General features: G+C 33.5%; 1 protein-coding gene across 3 annotated transcripts in view; it reads left to right on the plus strand.

Annotated features, from left to right (window-relative positions):
* LOC105224904 (LINE-1 retrotransposable element ORF2 protein) overlaps positions 1 to 4,398 on the plus strand; it is an 82,316-nt gene extending 77,918 nt beyond the window's left edge. For all 3 annotated transcript variants that reach the window (XM_049462618.1, XM_049462615.1, XM_049462616.1), the window contains one exon: positions 3,928 to 4,398. In XM_049462618.1, the coding sequence (XP_049318575.1) occupies positions 3,928 to 4,040 (113 nt within the window). In that variant the 3' untranslated portion in view covers positions 4,041 to 4,398. The remainder of the gene's footprint in view (positions 1 to 3,927) is intronic.
* Positions 4,399 to 14,655: the final 10,257 nt, after the last annotated feature.

The raw sequence follows: 14,655 nt of genomic DNA on the forward strand, positions 1-14,655 counted from the left end.
GTAAAGTTTTATTATATTGGAAGAAGGCGTGGTTGTGAACCGATTTCACCCATATTTCGTACATGTCATCAGGGTGTTAAGGAAATATTATATACCGAATTTCATTGAAATCGGTCGAGTAGTTCCTGAGATATGCTTTTTGGTCCATAAGTGGGCGACGCCACGCCCATTTTCAATTTTTAAAAAAAGTCTGGGTGCAGCTTCCTTCTGTCATTTCTTCCGTAAAATTTTGTGTTTCTGACGTTTTTTGTTAGTCGGTTGACGCACTTTTAGTGATTTTCAACATAACCTTTGTATGGGAGGTGGGCGTGGTTATTATCCGATTTCTTCCATTTTTGAACTGTATATGGAAATGCCTGAAGGAAACGACTCTATAGAGTTTGGTTGACATAGCTATAGTAGTTTCCGAGATATGTACAAAAAACTTAATAGGGGGCGAGGCCACGCCCACTTTTCCAAAAAAATTACTTCCAAATATGCTCCTCCCTAATGTGATCCTTTGTGCCAAATTTCACTTTAATATCTTTATTTATGGCTTAGTTATGACACTTTATAGGTTTTTGGTTTCCGCCATTTTGTGGGCGTGGCAGTGGACCGATTTTGCTCATCTTCGAACTTAACCTTCTTATGGAGCCAAGAACTGCGTGTACCAAGTTTCATTATGATATCTCAATTTTTACTCAAGTTACAGCTTGCACGGACGGACGGACAGACAGACATCCGGATTTCAACTCTACTCGTCACCCTGATCACTTTGGTATATATAACCCTATATCTGACTCTTTTAGTTTTAGGACTTACAAACAACCGTTATGTGAACAAAACTATAATACTCTCTTTAGCAACTTTGTTGCGAGAGTATAAAAATATGAGAACAGACGTATGGAGTTTCGACGTTTTATGCAATAAGAAGTGACTTTAAAGTCTATCCTAATATATATTTTTTTCATTTCATAGGCCTAATTTATGTCAATTTTGACAAAGTTTTAAAATAAAACCATTTTTTAAACACTTTTACATAAAAATTATAGTTTTGACTATTAGCTATGTACATGTATCTACATAATCTAGATAGTCCTAATATTTTATGTACACTTTAAGGAATATGATAACGAAAAAATGAACTGGGGATACGTGTGGATAAGGATCAAAGATAGCTATGAACGGTTGTTGTGACAAAGTGCGCAATTGTTTAACTTATTGCGCGTCTTCACATATTGATAATTTAAAGTAGCGTTTGTCTAATTTCGAAATTCGTTGTTTAATAAAAACCTATCAGTAACAAGTGTGATTTGAATAAACATATTTTGCAAATAATATTTGCTGTAGAGATGGTTGATAAATTATTACCCGGGACTTCAAATAAACGTAGTTTAATTGCTGGACGGCCGGTAAAAAAATTTTAAGAATGTAGTCAACGGGCTAAACGTTTCAAGGTCCAACAACTTCGAATAAGTACTCTGAACAAGAATTAAAGGCCGCAGCTGGATCATCAGCTATTAAGAAGACATACTTAGATTCTCACAAAACGTTGGCGATGTTAATTGATGCACAGTTATCAAAGCATCCGAATGAAGGTGTTCGAAATGTGTTTAAAGACTTCGGATGTGATGTGTTGCCACCGTATTATAGAGTTCGGGAGGAAAAAAGGCATTGTTACCCTGAAAATATTACTATTACACCAATATCTGCACACGTTGATTTTCAAAGTTTACTTGATCACACAGCTAAAAGAATTATTGTGGCCGCCGAGAACTTCACAAATCTAGCTCATGTTCCAGAAATAATGACTCTAACATCGAAATGGGGTTGTGACGGTTCGTCAAATCAAAGTCAATACCACCAGTTCATACCTAACGAATTTGATGGTATATCTGATGCAAATTTATTTATGGTATCTATGGTGACTTTAGTGCTTAAAACTATAGACCAAACAGACACGTTATGGAAGAACTTTAGGCCTTCTTCCAAAAAGTTTTGTCGGCCGCTTCAATTTGAATATGCCAAGGAAACTGCAACCATACTAAAGAAATTGTAGAAAGGATACAGGAAACCATAAGCAACATATTTCCAACATTTGTGACTATAAAGGACAGGGTTATTGAAATACGTCACAATCTTTTATTTACCATGATGGACACAAAAATAGCTCAAGCAGCAACTGGTTGTAAAGCATCATCTGTCTGTTACATATGTAATGCAAGCCCTACAGAAATGAACAACATAGAATCCGTCGTCAAAAAATCATGCAATCAGGAAATTGGGAATTTCTCCCTTACATGCTAGAATTAAAACAATGGAATTCATTTTACATTTTGGGTATAATTTAACTTTTAAAAGGTGGTCTACTAATGCGGAAACCAAGCCACTTAAAGAAGAAAACAAGAAAAGGATTCAGACAGAATTACGCCAAAGATTGGGTATTAAGGTTGACCATGTTCAACAGGGATTAGGTACAACAAATACTGGAAATACGTCTAGAAAATTTTTTCAAAATCCCGAGGTAGTTTCAGAGGTAACTGGGGTTGACCTGGAATTAATCAAACGACTGGCTACAATACTTGAAGTAATTACTTGTGGTGACAGCATAGACTCAGTAAAATATGGAAAGTATGCTTTAGATACGGCTAGACTAATTGTTGGGACGTATAACTGGTATTATATGCCAATGACAATACATAAAATGCTGGTACATGGCGAAAGTATAATTAGAAGTTCTTTTCTCCCTATCGGTAATCTTTCTGAAGAGGCGCAGGAGGCTCGTAACAAGGATTATAGAAACTATCGCCTTCGTTACGCAAGGAAATGCAGCCGAACTTCAACTAACGAAGATATTTTGAAGAGACTCTTAGTTACTTCTGATCCACTTTTACCAAGTGTAAGAGTAACAACTGTAATAAAACACATAGATCTATCAGAAGATGCAAAAGGACTACTTTTAAATTAAATCTCAAAATTAGTAAATGAGAACGTATTATTTTTATAATCTTAAATTTGTTTATTACATGTTATCATTTTGTTCAACTATGCCTTTAATTTTTTGTTAGATTTAAGAATTCATTACTATTCATTATAATCAACATAAAATGAAAGTGATTAGATAGTGTTAAGTAAATATTTAATATATCGTAAATATTCTCTGATAAATATTAATAAATAACAGTTATTATTAACTCAGAACAAGCAGGCCTTTTTTTAAAACCTTTTGTATTTTTGATAGGTAATAGGTTTTAATCTCTCTTGTCAACTTTATTCGTGGACATACGTATGCACAGAGTGATCATTTATGTCTTGACCCTATCTAGTGGCTTAATTGCAGGTAGAAGGTAAATCAATATAGATTGATTGATATAACAGATAAAAGCCTCTACAACTTTTGTAACTTTTACTAACTATCGGCAATTACGCCTCTAGGTGGAGGTAAAAATATAAATGATCACCCTGTATAGGTGTACTCTGTGTAAGATATTCCTGTTAAAACAAGTTATATAATGTCCCAAAAAAATTGAATACTCTGTATAATTAAATTATTAAAAAGTTAAAAGAATTAACTGGTTACTTAATTTTTCATTTTACTTTTTCAACTCGTCTCGCTCATCTTGGGCGAGCCAACCTCTGCTACAGTAGGCTATAGGCTCGCTATATCTTTTCACTAACTTCTTAGATCTAAGAAGTCACACTTATCAATAAAATTTATATAATATAAGCAAGCAGTTTTAAAATAAGTACAACATTTTTGCCGAAAAATGCCATTTCTGACCCACTGTGCGCCATGCTGCTCACATATACTCTGTTATAACACGTTCAGGGTATAAAAGACTTATGAATACGCTTCATCTGCGAAACTATTTCCCAGGTCAACATACAATTTTAGAATAATATTTAATCCTTCAATACTTCTATAAACCGTTTGTTTTATATTTTTAGGAAATCTATCGACATTCATGCGCAATTCTTCGGAAATTGGAGACTCATACGAATTAAAGATGAAATGGATTATAAAATTTAAATTCGTCATTAAAACAATTTTAATAACTTAAATATATTAAAATATACCTCAATGTTTTATATTGCAATAAATTTAGCAAATAAGTACATAATCTCATCGATATATTTTATATGATACTTCCAGTGCAAACAATAAAGTTCAAAAAATCGTTTGCATCTGATTAATTTACCAAGTGGTTCGCTAAGACTCCTCCCAGTTCTTACTGAGCTGATATTTTAAATAACGTCAAAATTTGCGACGACTGGGGTAAGTTAGCCAGTAGCGAATAGATAATCATCATTTGCCATTTTTGTGTATTTCTGCGTTATTATATAATATTAAAAAATTTTAAATGTGAATTTGTTTAGATGTTTATAGTTTAATTTAATAAATTTAAAGTGAAAAATGTAGTGAAATATCTATTTGAAATGCTGCAATTTTTGGAATTTTTCAACTTTAAATTCGAATATCTCGTAAACTAAGCATTTGAGGTACCTTTGGTATATATCGGTTGTCAAAAAAGTCTTGCGGTATTTTTATTGAATGTTTTTTTTTTATTGAAATTGAAATGAATTTTTGATGACTCATGCCCAGCTCTTGACCGATGCTACGGTTGCTACTATGCCGGTCTCTTTCGACCAATTCAGCGATTTTATCGCAATTTTCGACGACAGGCCTTCCGGAGCGTGGCGCATCTTTGACCACCTCCACACCAGAACGAAAACTTTGAAACCATCGTTGTGCGGTGGAAATGGAAACTGTATCGGGTCCATAAACTGCACAAATTTTATTGGCTGCTTGAGATGCATTTTTGCCTTTATCGTAGTAGTACTGTAAAATATGCCGTATTTTCTCTTTAGTTTGCTCCATGTTTGCAACGCTATAACTCACGAACGACTTAAAAGAAACGACAATCAATCAAACACGTGTTAGCGCGTGAAATGAGCTTTCCAAAAAGGTATAGCATGACGAATAAAACTAGAACTACGCGCTTTCAGCGCCAACTAATATTTCTTAATAAGGAGGACTTCCTCTCTCCAACGGTTTCTTCAGATGGGGGCGCCAAAGAAACCGGAAATTTTACTTAAAATTATACAAAATAATTCAATATGTACTTATTTTTTGCATTATTTTTTTGCAAGTGTTATACTTTAGATTCTTGCTCAAGTTCAGTATATTGTCACCTAAAATGCAAAACAACATATCATCAAAAAATTCGAAATTGAGTTTTTTTATTGATTACGGTTCACCACGTCATATTACATAAATAAGTGTCAAGATTTTAAGCTTGCCATCGGAAATACCCAAGTTTTATTAAAAATTACAAAAAAATATATCATTAAGTGCATGACGCATTTTTTAACGGAATTAGCCTTGATTTATTGTTTATTTTTATTGGTATATGTTGAATGTGTTTTGGTGGTATATTTGATTTGGTTTTTATACTGAAAGTTGTAACACAAGTAAAAAAAAATAAAAGTGTTGTGAAATAATAAAATGTGTTCCATAATTAAAAATTTTGAAAATTAGAATGAAAATTTGCAGGGTTGTAAAAAATTTACAAAAGATATGAAAGGAAACCACGAGAAATGAAAGCTACATGCATATGTAAGTATTGTGCAAACAGTTCAATTCGGCATTGTTCTCTTTATACATATGTATGTATATATGTATATATTTCAACATTTTTGGCAAATGTCATAGGACCAAAAAAAAGTTTATGTAACTAGCAGTATTAAAGTTAATGCTAAAAGCGGATGTATTATATGCGCGAAATTTCCGACGTTCATATTCAAAATCATGTGTTTTGCAAGTTGAAAATTGAAGAAATACAAAACCGAAAAAAAAAACAATCAAGATAGATTGAACTATTTAATTAAATGGTTGGAAGATATCCCGAAATTAGAATCCCATTACCGACGTCAGTATACAAATAAATTGTATTTTCAATCGGAATTTAAATCGTATGCAAATGTTTATGAAGTTTATTCCCGATACTATAAATCGCATAATGGAATATATATATGCTATATCTTCTCAAATTTTATTAAATTTTTAAATTAAAACAAGAAATAACGTTAACTTCAGCTGCACCGAAGCTAATATACCCTTCACAGATGCATTTCTTTTAGTAACTGTGTTCAGTTTGTATGAAAGCTATATGCTATAGTTATCCGATCTGAACAATTTTTTCGGAGATTGTATTATTACCTTAAGCAATTAGATCTGTTAATCAAAAAGGAGCACCAAATTAAAATAATGTGAATACCAGGCCACGTCGGATTACCTGGCAACGAAGAAGCAGATGCCAGAGCCAGACTAGCCACAAAAGAACCTCTACAATTATACCCTTATTTAGATAAGTCGGACATACTCCGCTTAGGTCTAGATTTCGTCAAAGTAATGAAAGGCACTTTACAACCTCAAAATCAAACCAAAAAATTTCTTCGTATATTACATTATTGTTTTAGAAAATAACCTACATATGTCAACTTGTGAAGATACATTGTCAAACGTGAAAGTTTTCCATACAAGAACATTATTCCGGTCGTTCAGTTTGTATAACAGCTATATGTTATAGTGGTCCGATATCGACAGTTCCAACAAAAGAGCAGTTTCTTGAAGAGAAAATGACGTCTACAAAATTTCAAAACGACATTTTAAAAACTGAGGGACTAGTTCGTATATATATAGACAGACGGATACCTTAAAGGGTCTCCGACGCTTCCTTCTGGCTGTTACAAACTTCGTGACAAACTTAATATACCCTGTTCAGGGTATAATAATGTCTCGATTTTTAAACCAAGAAATGATATGTGTGACAACTCCATGTCGTTCGTATCAAAAAATTATAATACAGCACAAAAAGAAATTAATACGTCAAACATTTATAAATTTTTTATACATATATTCTGATAGTTGCTTTTACCAAAATCGGAATGCATTATTATCCAATGCCTTAATATCATTTTGTGTAGAAAACCACATTATAATTAAGCATTGGCATTTAGCCGACGATGTTTAATAGCTAAGGCAATAAGTTCAGTGATCCTATATGCAGCTCCAATATGGATACAGGCGCTAGAAACAAAATCATATGCTATCCCAATACGAGCATTGCAATGTGGCAGCAGCGGTGGCAAACTTCATGCAAAGGATGGTGGACCTACCGACTGATTTCGGACATACACTCGTGGATAGGTAGGAAACATGGAGACCTGGATTTCCACCTTACCCAAATACTCAGTGGGGATGGTTGCTTCAGAAGCTATCTATTCAAATATCGTCATCACTTTAGTCAATACCGTCCGACGTGTACACAGTGTATAGAAGACTCTGAACACGTGTTCTTTTATTGCCCACGGTTTTCAAGTATAAGGGAAATGTTGAAAACCACCCTGGGAGGTAGTATCACGGTGGAAAATTTGACTGCACATATGTGTGAGTCCTCTGTAAAGTGGAAAGCTGTCAGCAGTGCGGCAAATCTAATTATGACAAAATTGAGACATTTAGAATAGATTAGGCGTCAGTCAGTCCGTGCAATAGAGGAGACTTAAACGTCTTCTCTCCCATGAAGTAATACTTTGTCCAATGGTCCCGTGGGAGAGACATGAGGTGGGAGTAGGTTAGGTTTAGCGGATTAAAGTCCCGCACTTCGCCTTCGATGCTTCCTCCTACTTAAAAAAAAAAAGTATTTAGTCGTAGGGCATACACAAAGGGAATGTGACTATAATCACTCATTAATACAACGAAAAATGAATAATAAAAAAAAAATTAATTTGCTCTCCCAACCAGTTGAGCTAGTGCAAAACACACGGAAAAATTCATATCCACTAGTTGTTCATCAAATACAGCAAAGTTATTTTCTGCATTATGAAAATCTTCCAAAGCGGTATTTATCTATTCGACCAGGTAAACAATGTAATTATATTTCTATTTACATACTTGCATACATGCACATAACTTTGACATGTTTTGCTCCCAGTTTCCTATGCTATTTTTATTTACTTATTCAAAATATTTTTAGATATTTAAATAATTTAAATTATGTCATTTTATTATATATTTTTTCTCTCAGGTAATAGAGTTGGAGATCCTACATGTAGTAATAAGTACTATGTGTATGATAATACATCCTAACTTTAAGTTATTCTAATTATACTTATGTTATATATAAAGAAGTAAACCATTGACGGGTTAATTTAAATATACATAAAAGAGTAAACCGTTGAAGGGTTAATGTAGATATATCCTGTTAACTTAAGATTCGTTTTCAGTTATTGTTGATTCTCTTAAGAAGTTCATTTGTATTCATGTAAACCAGTGTTGTCCAACGTGACTGTGTGCACATTATGCTTGTGTTGGTTATTCTAGCGTCAACTGAGCGCTAAATTCTGCTTTGCTTGCCTACGAAGTTGAATACAGTTGCGCGATAGTGTTTTCACAGACACTTGTCGCGACATGTTGGTGCGAGGTGTCTGGCACTGTCCGTGCGCTGTTGTGCGCATAGGCCGTGGACAACGCTGATGTAAACACATGCTTGGTTGTCATTGTGTTGACATACATATATTCATGTTGCACAAGTTCATGTGTCCATTTTAAAAGATATACATATAAGTAAATACATAGCGTGTAACTCGCTTATTACACGCAGCAACTTTTGTCTCGGCAACTCTCGGTTTATAGGCGAGGGGGCGACGAGGAGGGGAGAATCGCGCCGAGTTTCCAGTGTTCAGCAACTCGCTTTGTGTTCTCATTCGTAGCAGTTCGCTGCGACGTTTTTCGGCATTCGTGTTCTTTCTTTCGTAGTACATAGTTGCATTTGAGTATATTTTTTGAAATTAATATTTTGAATATATTTAAAAAATTTAATTTCATCTTTTGGCAAGTAATTTGCAAATATGTATACAAATATACATAATATAATTTAAATATTTTAGAACATGGAGTATGACGAAAAAATCGAATTAATTAAAGATATTGTGAAATGTATGGAGAAAGCCATACAAATTGATTCAGACGATAGTGAAAATATGATAGGGTGACATATGTATGTGAAATTCTGTCATATAATCTTTGTTTTCATTTTGAATTATAAATAAAATGTATTTCTTAATTGTCAGAACTGATTAATATATGTGATAGAGTGGCCCAAATACCCATAAGGAAAGAGAAACGACAATGGGTTAAAGTAAAGAGTAGACAATGGGTTAAAGTAAAGGGAAAGAGAATGAGAAAAAAACTCGAACAGAGTTGCGCAACACAAGTTGCTCGTGTGAAGGTAATGGGCGACAGCAAAAGAGAATCGCCCGAGAATTAGCAACTTTTGTCGCCTCGTGTAATAATAGACTAAGCAGATAAAATTTTATGTATGTTAGAATAAGTATGTGTAACCGTTCTTCGGTGACAAAGCGAAGCACAGTACAGTTTGAGAAATAAAAGCGTAAAGACGTGCCATCCTAAAATCTCAGAAGTGGGATTTGCCCAACTAAAATTTTTTTTAAACAATTTATGTACTAGTGTGAAAAAACAAAAAGATGCGAACAATTTTATGAGACAATTTATGTAAAGTGCGTGTACAATTTAAAGATTTAAACAAAAATTCTGAAAAAACAAAATGGAGCGAACAATTTTATAAGACAATTTATGTAAAGTGTGTGTACAATTTAAAGATTTAAACAAAAAGGAGCGAACAATTTTATGAGACAATTTATGTAAAGTGTGTGTACAATTTAAAGATTTAAACAAAAAGAAGCGAACAATTTTATGAAACAATTTATGTAAAGTGCGTGTTGTGGAGGATTGGTCCTTTACATTCATCAAGCGGCAGGTCTGCCGTGTCGTAAGGAAACAGAGAAAGAATTAATGTGAAACACCCACACGATCACATCGCTCAGCCTACTGATGTGAACGCGACAAATTACATTTTTAAACAGCCCCTTTGTGAGGGCTAATCATTAAGCTTAGTCAGCCGGAATGATTTAGTTGAGATACAAAACACAACAGGTTTGGTTCATGTATGCTCTGAATCTGTCCTTTATTGAAAATATAAGGGTATTTATACATTTTGGTTTAACTGACTCTTCCATGACTCCGCCCCGTGTATTTCCAGTCAAAACCCGGAAAAGTATAAAGGCAGCCAATCAAAGTGATTGCTGACCTTGCAGAATGCATTACAATGCGACTATACTGTTTACTCATTAGGTTGCAACACTTGTTATTTTTAGAGTGCATTGACCGTGTTGTTTGCACATATTGATTGCAACATAGAAAATATTATTATTGAATTTCGTCTCGTTTGTAATGCGAAACTCTTTTGTGTATGTCGCTTTGCTTACGTTTCTTGTGTGGTCTTTACAAATGTGACTAATTCATGAATTTGCTTATTATAATTTATGAGTGCTTGGTAAGTGGCATTTAGGTAGGACCACTACACCCTTGCCCTTGAGAAAAATTTATTACGTGAAAAGAATGAACGGAATGATTTTTTTTTTTGGTGAAGTCATGGAGTCGCTTTACATTGTTATGTATTTTTTTTTTTTTTTTTTGCTTTTGTTTGCATTTTATGTGTTGTGTGTTTACAGAATATGACACTTAATTTTTGAGTGTTGTTATTTTTATAATGTGGGTTTGTTTTTAAAAAATTTTTTTTTTTTTTTTTTTTTTTTTTTTTTTTTTACTTATGGTAACGTGAGTGTATGTACATAAATATAAGTGTGTTTATTTTGGTTATCTTCTTAGCGTATCTTATTTGTAACATATGATTAGAAAGTGTGAGTAAAATATTTGTATTTATTAATAGCTAATGTTTGCATATGCCTAATTTATATTCAATTTTGTTTTTGTTCTACATATGTGCCTAAGTATTTTTTTTATTGGTTATTGTGGAACTCTTTACATTTATTTTTTATTTTAACAATTGAATTTGTTCCATTTGTATTTACAATGTTGTATGGCCCGTGGTATGGACTCTGGTGTTTTAGTTTATTTTCATTTTTTATGTACACCATGTCTCCGATTTCAAAATTTGATTTGTTTGTGTTTTTGTCATATTCTTGTTTTCTTTTAATTTTTACCGCGTTTATTAGTTTTCTGGCATTTGTAATTGAGTTTTTTAGACGACTATGCAATTCGTTCGCATAATTGTCAATGTCATAACATTTATTTTCTTTATTTATTTTGTCGCTTGGTAGTGACGGCAATTTTCCATACACCAATTCATAGGGTGAATAACCAGTGTCTGTGTGTGGTGTTGTGTTAAATGCAAATGTATAATATGGTATCCACTTATGCCATTCGTAATCGTCAGCAAAGGTGAGTAAATATTCGTTTAATTTTCTGTGGTTTCGTTCTAGTGACCCAATTGTTTGATGGTGATACGGAGCTGAGAATATTTGCTTCGTATTCAATAATGTGCACACGTTGTGCATTAATTCATTAACAAATTCTGTGCCTCTGTCTGATTTCAATGTTTGTATGAAGCCATGCTTCAGAATAAGTTGTTCGACTAGTGTTGTTGCAATTGTTTTTGCGTCTTTTGTTTCAATGGGATGAGCTATGACGAATTTCGATAAATCGCATTGCATCGTTAATATGTATCTGTAGCCGTTTGAGATACGAAGTGGGCCTATTGTGTCGATTGAGACTGTACTGAAGGTTGATGTCGGCGTGTCTGTCACTACGAGCGGTTCTTTAATGTGTTTTGTTGTTTTATTCTGTGCACATTTCGTGCAATTGTTTATAAATTCTTTTACCATTTGCCGCATGTTTTTCCATGTGTATCTTTGTTTCAATTTTAAAATTGTCTTCCTAACGCCTAAATGACCTGATATGTTGGAAGTATGGAATTCATCTATTAATTTGTATTTTAATATTGTACTTTTTATTTCTTCTGGAGCTCTATATAATATTATGTTTAGTGGCGCGCTTTTCTTGTTTTCGATTTTATTAAATTTTTCTTTGAATGCATTCATATCTATATTCTTTAATATATATTCCTGTTCACAAAGGGCTAGCTCCTTTATATGTGAATTGTGCATAGCACTATGTAGTTTCTCCAACATTGAATCTAGTTTCAAAGGGTCATCGCTACATGTAACTTGCACTTCTTTATTAATTATTTCAATCGTAACGTTACTTTCTTTATCAATTTTAAATTTCAATTTTTTCAAATTCTTTACGTCATTAAAAGATGTACATTCCCATATGTGAAGTTGATCAGACTTCTTAGGAGATGTATCTTTAATGCGTTTCCCGGGTATATGTTCATGCGCTTTATATTCTATATTTCTTTGCGCTTTTATATTTTCATTATTGCATGCATGCTTAATTTCTTCATTTTTATTAATTTTTGCGGCCTTGCTCCTTGTTAATATGTTAATTTTTATTTCTTCCACGTCATTTTCTGTAGTGGGTATCATTGCTTTAAGTGTGTCGCTATCTATTTTGATGCGTGACAGTGCATCTGCGTTCGTGTTTATTTTGCCTTGTTTGTAAATAATTTCGAAGTCATATTCAGATAAATCTATTCTGATTCTTGTCATTTTTGATGACGGATTTCTATGTGTAAATAGTGAAACTAACGGCCTGTGGTCGGTTACGACTATAAATTTTCTGCCGTAAAGGTATGTCCTGAATTGGGTGATGCCCCAATGAATTGCTAATAACTCTTTTTCAATTATGGGCTTGTTGATGTCGTGTTTTTGTAAGGCTTTGCTTGCATACGCGATTGGCAAATCATGACCTATTTCGCCTTGCGATAGTATCGCTCCTAGGGCAAAGTCAGATGCGTCAGTTGTTAATATAAATGGTTTGTCGAAATCTGGGTATTGAAGAATAGGTGGGTTTATTAATTTGTCTTTTAATGTGTTAAATGCTTTTTCGCATTCTTCTGACCAAATGAATGGTTGTCCCTTTTTTAACAGTGTGTTTAAACATTTTGCTGTTAGTGCAAAGTCGGGTATGAATCGTCTATAGTAATTGCAAAATGCAATGAATCTTCGTGTTTCATCTGCATTCGTTGGTGTGGGGTACTTGCGTACAGTATCGCATTTGGCAGGGTCAGTTTTGACACCTTTATCAGTGATTAAATGTCCGAGGTAGAGGACTTCTGGTTTCAAAAATTGACATTTACTGGCATTTAGTTTTAGGTTATATTTCTTTAATCTTCCCAATACTTCTATTAAATTTTTGTTATGGTGTTTGATTGAACATCCAAATACGATAATGTCGTCTACATAGAGAAAAGCTTCTGATTTTAATCCTGATAGCGCTAGTGTCAACATGCGTTGGAAGCTATTTGATGAAATCTTTAATCCAAAAGGTAGTCGTTTGAACTGATAGTGGCCATCTTGTGTGGAGAATGCTGTTGGTGGTCTAGAGTCGGTGTCTAGTGGGATTTGGTGAAAAGAACTGGTCATATCTAAAGTTGTGAAATATTTTGCTCTTCCAAGCGTGTCCAAGATGTCTTCTAGTCTTGTTAATGGGAATTTGTCGTTGACGATTTTGTCGTTTAGTTTTCTATAGTCTACTACTAGTCGCCATTTTTGGTTGCCATTTTCGTCATTCTTTTTTGGTACTAGGAGTAATGAGGAATTATAGGGGCTAACTGATGGTTCGATAATATCGTCTTCAATTAAATTTTCTATTTGTTTTTGAATTTCTTCCTGCTGCGAATACGGTAGTCTATAATTTTTTATGTAAACTGGTGAATTGTCTATGAGATTTAGCTTTTGTGTATAAAAAGAGTTTGTGGAAAGACTTTCGCCTTCGAGATGGAATATTGATTGATACTTTTGGAGTATTTCGTGTAGCTCGTTTTCTGTTTGTTTGTCTACGTTACCTAATTTTAATTCTTTTATTAATTTATTGAAGCGGTTGCTGTTGTAAATATTCGGTTTTTGATATGCTGTCATAATATTGTAATCTGATAAATTCTCTGTTATACATTTTATTTGTTTAATTTTAGCTGTATGATTATTGACATTTATGATTTTTATGTGGCAATTGCCTTTTGCAGGTGCTATTGAATTGGCTAGGAATACTCCCTGTTCTATTTCCTGATTTAAAATTATGCTATCTTCGTTTATATTTAGATCTATTGGTACTATAACCTCTGTTCTGGGCGGTACTTCTAAGATTCTATTTGACTGTATTTGTGTATCTATTATTAACGTGTGTTCATAGCTGTTAATTGTTGCAGTTAGAGTGAATGTTTCGTAGTCAATTTTGCATAAATGTGTGACTAAAAAATCTCTGCCTAAAATTCCATCGGTTGTGGTGGGGAATTCGTCTGTGACTAAATGAAAATCAATGCTAGTACTATCTTTTCCTACTTGAAAAGTTAGCTTAGCTGTGCCTAATGAAGTGATTTTGTCTTTTGTGATTCCCGTTAAATTGCTTTTATTGTTACTATCGTAATCGAATTCATTGTTGAAAGGGTTTTTGCATATGGATATGTCAGCTCCTGTGTCGATTAGAAATGTCATGGGTTTGTTGAATTGTGTATTAAAAATTGTAATGAAATTTGTTAAATTCTGAGTGATGACATATATTTTATTTATATTTGTATCTTGCGAATACCCGGAGGAGGTTAATTGTCGTCCTCCGGGTCGCCTACGTTTCCCTGGAATTGCAGGAAATTTACGTGGCGACCGTTTCTGTTGAAT

The sequence above is a fragment of the Bactrocera dorsalis genome, chromosome 1, assembly GCF_023373825.1.
Source record: "Bactrocera dorsalis isolate Fly_Bdor chromosome 1, ASM2337382v1, whole genome shotgun sequence".
Lineage (NCBI taxonomy): Eukaryota > Metazoa > Arthropoda > Insecta > Diptera > Tephritidae > Bactrocera > Bactrocera dorsalis.